General features: G+C 39.3%; 1 protein-coding gene across 1 annotated transcript in view; it reads left to right on the top strand.

Annotated features, from left to right (window-relative positions):
• Window positions 1-270: 270 nt before the first annotated feature.
• LOC107739937 (ankyrin-2-like) overlaps window positions 271-12,317 on the top strand; it is a 76,626-nt gene continuing 64,579 nt past the window's right edge. Inside the window, exon 1 of the mRNA XM_016552187.1 lies at window positions 271-768. Within this exon, the coding sequence (XP_016407673.1) occupies window positions 640-768 (129 nt within the window). The 5' untranslated portion in view covers window positions 271-639. The remainder of the gene's footprint in view (window positions 769-12,317) is intronic.

Here is a 12,317-nt window from a genome sequence, read left to right on the forward strand (position 1 = left end):
AAGACCGAGTAGTGTCTTTAATCTTTTATCTCCCCCTCCTGTTTTTTCTCGCATGGCTGCACCCATTTTCTTGTCTTCAGCAACACTGAGCGATACAGTACAGTAGCCACACCCTTCCATCCCTACCACCCTGCCCAGAGACACCCTGAAAAAATGTGATTGGTCAGGAGGGCATGTTGTCTAATGACTGATTGTGCCACAATCCAAAGCTAAGCGGCTGACAGCAGCTTGAGGACACATAGGGGGATGGGTCTGCCCTATTTCCCTCTTCCTGTTTACCTCTAATTATTTTATCTATGCTCATATAGTTCCTCAACCCCTTATAGCGCTCTCTCTCTCTCTCTCCCTCACACATACACTCACACCTTAAATGTAGTTTTCTGGAGAGTGGGAGAAGGAGGATGCTGCTTGATACTGCTTGTCTATTTAGACTTGTCGTGGGAGGAGTTGAGCATCACTGCTTCTCTCTGTTCTCCTTTTTCTCTCTCTCTACCTCCCTGCGTACTTCCAGAGCTGTGGCAGTGGGTGTTACTCGTCTACCCTTGGGCTTGAAAGTCACCTAAGACCTATTTCTACATTGCTAACATCATTCATCCTTCGATTTTTGCTTATTGCTACTGATATTGAGGGACTTTTGCTATGGCGCATGCTGCAGCGAGCATCAAAAAGGCCCGAGTGGAGATGGAACAGGCTCCCGATTTGAAAGCGCTGGAGAAAGCCAGTGAGAAAAGAAGGCGCTCACGTGAAAGAGCCGAGCGCAGGTGTAAGGTAATGCAGGCATCGGCATTTTCCATCTCACCTTATCTCCACCAGAGCACCAGGGACACGGGCCCTCAAAAAACCTCCTCCACCCTCTCATCCAACCATCCATCAACCATCCATCAGCATTCAAGTCTGGCTTAACATGCACCTGCCTGAGAAAGAAGAACACTAGCATTACAACAGGCTACATGGATGCACTCTTATTTATTTATTTTAGTTTATTTATTGTCATTATGTAGTACTTTTAATACAAGGTTTAAATAGATAGCTTTTGTCTTTGTCACTATTTAGTAGTTAAAGCCTGTAGTTTGTATTCATACCACTTTGACCCTCTGATGCATGATGTCCACTACAGTAATCATCTTTCAGATCTTTAAAAGCCATTTTTTTAACCTTTTCAGGGTGATGTTACACCCAAACCACAATGTGTCTTTTATATTATATTTATTAATACTGTAGTTCATGCATCAGAATGATGTATGGCCTTATATTTCATCTCTTTCACATCCCTCTGAATCTGCACACATACTTTTCTGGCATTCTAATACACAGCATCCAGTAATAATCATTGCCTATTTGTTAATGCGACACATGTCCATGACACATATCTTTATGGGTTTGCATCTTTACAGTGCTCCTGCTATCCATCCAGTACTGTGTTGTTGTGTGAGAAACCAAAATGCTTTATCTGCATGCAGCAAAGATAAATTAAGGACATGTCTTAGTCCTGTAGTCAGAGCTGCAGTGTAATAGCGCAGACTTGGCACTCAGAAGCAATTTGTGTTTGGGTGTATCTATCATGCATTCTGAATATGGTAGCACAGAGGAGTGTCTGTTTATGCATCTTAATGTGTGAGTATTTGAGTGTATTTGACACTGTCTTTAAATAATTACTGGCCCTTGAGAATCTGTTCTTTGTTTCCAACGAGATGCTGTAAAACATGGCCACTTTAACAATAAAAACCTTTAGGTATCAGCAGATACAACACAGAATTTATAAGTAGTGGGAAAGCTTTATGTCCAGAACTGCTGTTCATGTTAGGACCAGTTATACACTGTAGTCCTTGAAATGTTTTGCAAGCAACGGTGTACTGTACAGGTCATCTGTCTTGATGAAATATGGCAATAGTAATTGTTCTATGAACAAACTGCGTCATAAACACTTCAGACAAGTCATAAAAAAATGATTAGTGTTTTTTTTTTTTTTTTTTGCACAGTTGTAATCAGCATAATCGATTATGTAGTACTTCACAGTGCTGAGGAAAGTGAAATGGCGTGCAGTTTTTGCTTGGTGCTCTGACTGATATGCAGGATTTGAAATTAACATTTGTCTACGCAGTAATGAAAACAAATACTCCTAATCCTAACATACACCCTAACCTTAACCTTAGTATAGCGCTGGTACACTCTCAGAAAAAGGTACAAAAGCTATTACTGGGGCAGTACCCTTTCAAAAGTTACTAATATGTATCTTTAAGGTATGCACCCTTTATGGGTAAATAAAATACCAAGGTGTACCTTTTGAAAAGATACTGCCCCACTGACTTTTGTTCCCTTTTTTTGAGAGTGTATTGTAACACATCCAGATAGTATTACTGTGTCGTCCTGATCTAATTTATTCATTATTTCTTTCTAAACTCTGGGCCAAAACAATAAAAGGTGTGTTCGACTTGATGCGGCACTGTGCAGCCGATTAGTGTCTGACTTGAAGCAGTGCATTTCGTTTAGAAATGTTGTCTGACTTGAGACAGTGCTGATACCACGTCACTGTGACGTATGACAACAAAGTACCACAAGTCGGCTGGCTCATTCTGAGCTGTTTTTAACAAAGCGGCCACACAAGCTCTGATGATGACACAGTTATATCACGATTGGCTGGATTCACCGATGACAAGTCACATTTGTTTTGTTTATTTAGACACTTTCAGTTCCGCTAATGCTCACAAATAAGTGCTTTTATAACAGCAAAAATATGTTTCATGTGATGTTAATGCCATGTTTATCAAAATAAAACTGATTAAAAAATAAAGACCCCACTTTAGTAGTATGTTAATAGTATTGACTTTATTGGTATTTTAATAGTAGGCCTTTTGACTTAAATTTTACAGGCACTGTCTTAAGAAGTACATAAATTATTGAATGAAAAGTGTTTCTGTTGCTTCATGAAAACATCTGAAACGTCTGTGTATTTGACAAATATTGTTTCTAATCCACTTCATCTGTGATAAAGTATGTGGACACTGTGTGAGCATTACTATGGGAAAGCAGAAAGTGTCCGACTTGGCGCACAATTTTCAATTCCTCCCCTGACTGCAAGTGGCAAATCTCATTGCAGCCGAAGTCGAATGCACCTTAAGTCTGAGCCTTTCTTGACAGTTGACTGTGATGGAGTTGACCAATAAAATCTGCTGACTGGTTTAGGAAAGAAAATGATGTGATGCAGAGACAAGGCCACTATTTTTTTCTCTCAACAAGATTGTCAACAGCCTATAACTTTAGCCTATAACTTAGATAGCGATGCAGATGGTATGGGAATTTTATTAGCATTAAATTATATGCTGGTGTATAATTTTGTCATCATGACATGATATTTGGGACATGATTTTAGTTATTATCTGATGCCTTGGAAGTGAGAATGGATTAGGGTTTTTTGAATGCATAACAGGAGGACAGCTAATGCGCTGTATTCAGTGACTGACTTCTAAGCAAGGTTATTTTCGTAAACGAAAACTAAACCTAAAACGAAAACGATTGGTCAAAAAACGAAACGAAACTAACAACAGTTATTGCAAAACTAACTGAAATAAAATAATAATTATCAAAAATAAATAACCGTTTTCGTAATCATTACGTTCTCACCCCGTGGCGGAAAAATATATGAGCTGTGTGTCGGTTTAGGGAAATACCAGGAAATACCCCATCATACACGTGAGGTTATCTGACGGAGAGACGCAAAGCAGTTTAAAGCAGAGTCCTGCACGGGTCCTGTTTGGTAAACATGCACCAGCAGTACTTAACAGAACACTCGACCCATTACCCGTTATCCGACAGCAGCCAGCACCAATTTAATTCTGTAACTTACCCGACCCGTTTGACATAAAGACCGCGACCTGAACCGCACCCGCATTAAATAGGCTACTGCATCAGTAAGGCAAAATTATTTATTTTCTCATGTAACACAAGCAATCAAACCGAAATAGGCAAGTTGGTGCTTTAAAGAAAAATAGACAAGTAGCGCAACAGAAGAATGATAAGAACGCGCATCCTTCCTGTATACAATAAAAACTTTTGCCTACATCTTGTGAACAATCTGCCAGACTGTTTTGAACAAATGTATTATCATTCAGTCTAGTGCGTTTTACATATAATGTAAGCACAACGTGTAGATTTAAAAAGGCATGACTGCTTCATTTTGGTGTGTATTTGTATACTTTTACCATCTAATCAATCTCAGCATGCTTTAATTTTGTGTCGCTAGACGTTTGCATCACTATGACTGCTTCATTTTGGTGTGTATTTGTATACTTTTACCATCTAATCAATCTCAGCATGCTTTAATTTTGTGTCGCTAGACGTTTGCATCACTAGGTTAAATTAGCCGTCTTTCTTTGGCCTGCGCTCTGGAAGTGATCTGTTAAATCTAATAAACTTTAATTACTAAAACTAAAACTAAAACTGAAACTAAACTATATAAAAACTAAATAGAAATGTGTTCACAAAATAAAAACTAAACTAAAACTAACAAAATTATTAATGAAACGAATAAAAACGAAACTAAATTTGATTGCAAATTTGAAAACGATATTAAAATAAAACGAATTTAAAAATGCAAAACTATAATAACCTTGCTTCTAAGGGCACAGCTGATAATTTCATGAATTGACAGCCTGACCACTAATCATTGATGTGTTTACACATGACATTAAGATACACATAACACATTCATGTCGGAGTGAGTTATATTTGGAGTTTACAACAAAATAAATGCTGTTTTATAAGTGAGGTCACTGAGAATTTTACAACAGGTAGGATTCATAATCTTTATTTTTTTGTTTTGGATAGTTGAAGTCTATTCAGATAGTTGAAGTTGAAGTTGAAGAAGTAACTGCCAACACCCCTGTATAAATATTTACCTCGGTATAATTAAATAACAAAATAACATCATACCATTAATGTTACAACAATAGCAGTGTGGTATTATTATCGGCAATAAATAAATAATCAAATAAAATAAAAATGTGCATAGCTAAACATTTCATCATATTCACTGGGAATTACCTTGAGTTAACTAGTCAAAATACAGGAAGCAAAGAAACATAAGAACATGGCAGAAAACATTACTAAATACATGTTTTCGTTGCTATTGATTTGATCCAACTGTTTTCTACTAAGTGCAGTAAACTAACTATGTGTGGTGGTTGGCATTTTAGTGAGAACATCACAGTAATATGTGATGTTCATTCAACTGTAGCATATTTGATCAACTGTGTACATTTTTTTTATTAAATTAACTCTCAGGTGACAGTTGCCTCACTCAGAACTTGGCTACAAAGATCAATCACCAACCTCCTGACAAAGCAAGAAAGGAGACAAAATGAGCCATTTATCAGTGTGCTCAACTGCACAGTATTCTAAGATATTATTCCCAATCATTTTAGTTTAAATGATAGGAATAGTTTATCCAAAACGTTACATTTTGTTGTAATTTACACACTGTTACAACATTACAAACCCACACAACTTTTTTCGAGACCACTTTAATACTAGAGATTTTTGAACCGGTGTACTGTTGTTTGGTTTAATGTGAAAGTCTCTCTCTCTCTCTCTCTCTCTCTCTCAATTCAATTAAATTCAAATAGCTTTATTGGCATGATAAAAATACATTTTGTATTGCCAAAGCATTAAGACAACAAAGAGAATGGTTTTACATCTGAACATCTGAACATTTATTTATATATTATAACTAATATGTAATATATAACTATTATGGAAATGTCATATATACCCATAGATACATATAGGGAAAAACATATAATAATAATAAAGATTTTCCTGTAGCAACTGCTGGACTGAGAATTGGAACATTATGTACATGTGTAAGAGTATTTCAGTTTTGGCCTGTGAGAGTGTGTCTATTGGCTCTTTGTTTCTGGATTGTGCTTGTCCCTCAGGTGATGGCACGAATTTTTCAGCAATATTTGCACATTTGGCTTTTTCGCCGAGAATGAAACAAAGTTTTTTGGTTGGACTAAAAATGTTAAATTGGGGAAATATTTGATTAATTTTGGGGTAATAGTGGCCTCTAATGTTTTTTTATTTGGGGCATTCTGTGAGGAAGTGCAGCTCTGTTTCGATCTCTCCCAGACTGCAGTGGGAGCAGAGTCTCTCCTCACGGGAGAGCCAGGTTTGTCTGCGCCGGCCCGTCTCTACAGACAGACTGTGCTCGCTGAGTCTGTACATCGTCATTAATTTTGGGGTAATAGTGGCCTCTAATGTTTTTTTATTTGGGGCATTCTGTGAGGAAGTGCAGCTCTGTTTCGATCTCTCCCAGACTGCAGTGCGAGCAGATTCTCTCCTCACGGGAGAGCCATATCTGTCTGCGCCGGCCCGTCTCTACGGCCAGACTGTGCTCACTGAGTCTGGACATCGTCAGAGTTTTCCTGAGATTCACATCAGTCACTGTGCTCAGGTAGTTTGCCATGGTTTACTCTCGATTTAGTGCCGAAAAACATTCTAATTTGTGTTGGTTTTTAATGGTATTTGTCCAATGGGTGACGTACTTGTCTTTCTCTGTGTTAATGATTTGTGTGGGCCGAATGGTTGAGAGTGAGTGCAAGTCCTGAGGCTGGCTGATCTCTGTCGGCGTGAGCTCAGTCAGTCTCAGCACCAGCTGAAGGAGGGGACTCTTTGTGAGGTTCAACTCTTGGTGTTTCAGGGCTTTATAATGGTATGTGCTGGGGTCGCTTGTCTTTAAGTGTTTTTTAAAATTTGATGGCTCTTTTTTGGATGTTTAGAAGGAGAGGGTATTGACCTAATTCTGCCCTGCATCCATTGTTTGGTGTTTTGGACTTTGAGTATTCTTTTACAGAAATCTAAATGCAGATTTTCAATTGGATGTTTTTCCCAGTTTAAAAAATCACATTTTATAGGTGGAACCCAGACTTCACTGCCATATAGTACGATTGGTTCAATTACTGTTTTGAAAAGTTTGAGCCAGATTTGGATTGGGATGTCAATTTTAATTGATCTTTTTATGGCATAGAAAGCCCTTTGATAGTTCTCTTTGAGTTCATTCACAGCCAAAGTAAAGTTACCTTTGAAGTAATTTTTAGGAAGAGGTAATTGTATGTCTTTGTGGTTTCAATGGTTCTGTGTGATAGTGTGAATGTGTGTGTTAGTCCCTGAGGTCTGGAGCGTTTCTGGAATAGCATTACTTTAGTTTTTTGGGGGTTTACTGTCACGGCCCAGGTCTGACAGTAACCCTCCAGCAGATTCAGGCTGTCCTGAAGCCCTTCTTTAGTGGGCGACAGGAGAACCAGGTCATCTGTGTAAAGAAGACACTTTATTTCTGTCATGTAGAGTGAGACCTTGAATGGGAGCATGTTCTAAAACATTGGCCAATTGGTTTATATAACAGTTGAAGAGGGTGGGGCTTAAACTGCATCCCTGTCTCACTCCACGTCTCTGGGGAAAAAAATCAGTTCTTTGGTTTCCAATTTTAACAGCACATTGGCTGATTGTGTACATTGATTTGATCAAATCATAGAATTTACCCCCTATTCCGCTGTCAATAAGTTTTAGGAATAATCCTTCATGCCAGATTGAGTCAAATGCTTTCTTGAAATCAATAAAATAGGCAAAAATTTGATGTACATATTTATCAATTAGTGTTTGTAGTGTAAAAATGTGATCAGATGTGCAACATTTTGGAAGGAATCCAATCTGACATTTACTCAAGGCATTGTGTTTCATAAGGAAGTCTAAAAGTCTTGTGTTTAAGATGCTACAGAAAAACTTCCCCAGGTTACTGTTCACACAGATGCCTCTGTAGTTGTTGGGGTCCAGTTTGTCTCCGTTCTTGTAAATGGGGCTGATGAGGCCCTGGTTCCAGATCTCAGGGAAGAACCACAGAACATCATTGAAGAGTTTCAGGATGGCCAGTTTGAAGTTTTGCTCTGTGCGTTTCAGCATCTTGTTCAGGATGCCATCAACACTGCAGGCTTTCTTGGGCTCGAGGCCTTGCAATTTATCTTCCAACTCGTTCATTGTTATGGGGAAATCTAAGGGGGTTTAATTTGCTTTTATTGATTTTTCAAAAATGTCTAGTTTTTTAATTCATTCATTTTGATTGGAATTTTGAATTTCATTTGAGCTATATAATTCTTGGAAATGATTTTTCCCCTTCTCCCCATCTTGGATTGCCAGAACTTCTTGATTTGATTTGTATAATAATTTCCATGTATCCCAGAATTTGTGTGAATTTATTGATTTTTCGGTCTCTTCAAGTTGGTTTTGCAAACATTGCGCTTTTTTCTGAAGGAGTGTGGCTTTATATAGTTTTAGTGCCTCACAATAACGAAGACGGAGGTCCTGATTTTCTGTGTTTTTGATTAGATAAATTTCTGAGGCTTTTTCTCAGAGACTTACAGTCCAAATCAAACCATTTATCAGTATCTAAATTATTTTTCTTTGATTTAACAAGTGTCAAATTACTTTTTTGTGCTGTTTTGTAGAATATGTTATTTAGATCTTTGACTTTCTGATTGATGCCAAATTGATTTTTAGGGTATACCTTCATTTGGAACGAATGTAAGAGGGATTGTATTTCTGAGGATTCAGTAGCATTAATGTAATTACTGGTACTGTTTTCTGTCCATTTGAATTACCTAATTTGGTGCATTTGATGTGGTGTCCTGATTGTTTTGGATGTTTCAGATTGCTTTATATAGAGAGTGATTTGGCTGTGGTCTGAGAAAGGTTTCAAGGGTTTGACTGTGAATGCTCTCAAAGAAGAATGGTCTAGATCTGTGATTGCATAATCTACTGTGCTGCAACCAAGAGCTGAGCTGTAGGTGAACCGACCGAGTGAGTCACCTCGCAGTCTTCCATTGATGTATAGATGTATAGAGCCAGATTCTGACAGAGCTGCAGCAGCTGCCTTCCGTGAGAGTTCACTGTTTGATCACAGTTCTGTCTGGGAGGGTGAGAAGGAAAAATGTGTTATTGCCAGTAAAGAATCTGGTGCCTTGTTATTCTATGAAACCTAATTTGTCACCGGTTCTAGAATTAAAGTCACCCATAAGCAGCACATTTCCCTAGGCCTGGAAATGGCTGATTTCTTGCTCTATGTTTTGAAAGGTTTCTTCTTGGAAATAGGGAGACTCAAGGGGTGGTATGTATATGGCGGTCGCCGTGATTTTGCCAAGTAAGACATGTTCCTGGATCAACATCTTTTGATGATCCTGGGTCAACATTAATGTCCAACCCAATCCCTACCCCTAAACCTAACCTTACCCATAATTTATTCCTAAAATCAGTGGGAAATGATAGCTCATTAACAAGAGTGTAGAAGCACCTAATCCTTTGTAAGCCTAAAACAGATATTTCCTGAAAAGTTATATCTCTATTCTGATTGGTTGATTGTAATGTTGTTCCAGGATCAACAAGGATGTTGATCCAGGAACATGTTGTACTTGGTGAATCACGCTCACCGTATATGGCACAGAGGAAGACAGGCTGAGATGTTGATATGATGCCTTTTTTAAATTTTCAGCCACAGGTGGTACTGTTCTCTTTTGACTAATTCTATGGGCAGTTCAGATTTAGTCCAGATTATCATCCCTCCTGAGTCTCTTCCCTGTGTGGTTGATTTGAGTTTGACTGAAGATAGTATTATTTCTCTGTATCCTGAGGGACAGCCAGTGGACTCTTCCCCTCTACACCAGGTTTCTTGTAAAATAATCATTTCTAGGTCATCAATTTCTCTCATAAAGTCTGTTTTTTTACTCTTCAGGCCAAATACTGAGGAGTTCAGACCTTGAATACTCCACAAGGAGATGCTAAGTGATTTCATCACAAAAAGAAAGATAATCTATAGAGTTTGTTTGCTATTTTGAGAAAAAGAGAAAGACATAAAAAGAGCAAAAACATCACAGATTGGATGCAACAGTAAATACATGTAATGTGAGAAATCTTATGGTATTAACTCAGAATATCAACTAATTTAATTTGGATTTTTTTTTTTAAGTTCTTATCTTTGTCCACTGTGTGTTAGTAGGTGAGAGCAGATGGTACTCAGCATGTGTTGGATGTTGTGAAGCTCAGCGCTGGCTAGGTTTACTCCTCCACTGACGGCCTGGGTGTAGCTCTGCCTCTCTGGCTCGGGTGGGGGCAGCGGTGGAGCAGCTGTGGGGCTTTTGTAGAGCAGTCTCTGTCTGTGTGGCTCCTGTCTGGGCACTGAAGCTCTGGATGGGGCTGTAGATGAAGTGCTGGGTGGGATGCTGTTTCTTGAGGCGTGTCTTGCTGGTTTGGCTGGGTTAGGGCTGGTTCTGCTCCACCTGGGGCTTGTCTGTTTGGTCCTGTTTAGAGTGACGTCTTTAAGTCTTTTTGCCAGGATATGTACCAGATTTTTATATAGGTGGACATGATCATAAAGACAATTGGTGTCCAGGTCTGGGTGGTGTGCCAAGTAGACATTAGGCACAAGGGCACAGTGTCTGGAGATGTTGGCATTTATTTTATTGATTGTGTTGGGATGGAAATCTTTTCTCTGAAGCAGAGTGGAGAGGATGATTTTTGAGTTGGGGAAAGTGTGTCTTGCTTTTTCCACAACAGCTCTGAGGGAATCGGACACTCTGTCCTGTTGGCTCCGCAGATCATTGGTGCCCTTGTAGATGATGATGTGGCTGGGATGGCCCAGCTGAGATTCTGTCAGAAGCTCCAGGGCTTTGTCAGTGTTGGGACACCAGTGTTTAACAGCTCTGTGTCGGGGGAAGAGTTTCTTTATGTCAATGAATTTTCCATTTGAATCAATGAGCAGGCTATTTCTGGCTGTTCTGTGTTGATTGGTACTGGGCTGCTGTCAGATGTGTGCTGCTAGTGTTGTGCTGGGGCACTTGACACGAGTCGCTGTGATGACTGTGAGCTGTCTGGGTCGGGTCTCTCTGGGTGTTGGCTGACTGTGGCAGGTGTCTCTGGGATGGAGGGCAGTGTTTGAGCTCTGTGGATCTGCTCTGGTTCTTGTCTGGTCTGGAGCAGATCTCTCATCTGCTCTTTCAGGGCCTGGATCTCACTGTGCGGCTTCTCTCTCTCCTCCTGTAACTCTCTAAGCTGCTGCCTCATCTCTAGTGTGAGATGCTCTCTGTCCTGTAGCTGGAGTCTCAGTGTGGCCAGCTCTTTCTGATAGCTGTCTTTCTCTGTCTGTAAACTTTTCACTTGCTGTGTGAGGACTGACAGTCTCTGTGTGATGTGCTCTGAGTTTTGCTGGAGTTCAGTTTGATGCTTCTGTTTGAGTACAGTTTCTCTGAGCTGCACCATCTCCATCTCCATCTCCAGTCTTGTGAAGTGCTTCTGGAGTAGAGGTATAGATTTGAGAAGGGATGAGGGATACTGGGCAGGGCTCTCTGCAGGCGTGGGCTTGAGATCTGTGTTACTGCACTGTGATCTGCTCAGATGATAGACATTCAGATAATAAGGCTTTCTCTTGTTTCATTATTGCGCTGTAGTCAGTCTGGAATGTTTTCAGATTTCCCTGTACCATGACTGTGCCATTTTTATATATGTTCACAGTTATCACTGTGTTGTCGGTCACATGGTTCTCTGATTTTGACTTTCCAGCCATTACAGATGCCCTCTTTCTTTAGAGGGGTAATGGTTGATGATGGCTTTATGCCAGACGTTGGGATGATCAGTGAAGAAATAGAGATTGCAGAATTCTCCAGTTTTAAACGAATCGGCAAAAAGAGTTTCTGGGTTGTCTTTAAGAAGTCTGTGCAGAGTGAGGAGCTCATTTGCATATGGCAGTGGGGTGACTGCATCTTCTCCTCTGATTGGTTAATTTTCTCTGGCTCATTTGAATTGATACATTGAGGAATGTCAGAGTGTAGGGTAGCCATAGCTTTAGCTTTTTTTTTTAGCAGTTTTAGTTTATAAAAAAACTATAAAAAGGGTCAGTTTTAAATTGTATGTCCTTGTATTTGAAAATAAATATTGTCCACTGCAGTTAGTTGTACTCACTGCTTCTCCCTGAACTGTTGAGGTTTATCTTGAAGGATTGTCCTGTTTTTGAATTTCCCTCCGATTTTCCTGTAGGTCTGTGCTGCTAGAAACTGATCCTCTGCACTGAAAATTTGTTTTAAAAAACAACAAAAAAATATGTTTTTCTGATTTCCTTTTGTGAAAGTTCAGAATTTGATATTCTTTCAGATATTTTACATTTTTGATCTAACTCTCATCTCAAAATAGTGAACAAAAAGTAAATTCTAAGAGCTCATGCAGATCATGACTCTCTCTCTCTCTCTCACACACACACACACACACACACACACACTCTCTCT

Source organism: Sinocyclocheilus rhinocerous, unplaced genomic scaffold (genome assembly GCF_001515625.1).
Source record: "Sinocyclocheilus rhinocerous isolate Xijiao unplaced genomic scaffold, SAMN03320098_v1.1 scaffold2720, whole genome shotgun sequence".
NCBI classification, from domain to species: Eukaryota; Metazoa; Chordata; class Actinopteri; order Cypriniformes; family Cyprinidae; genus Sinocyclocheilus; species Sinocyclocheilus rhinocerous.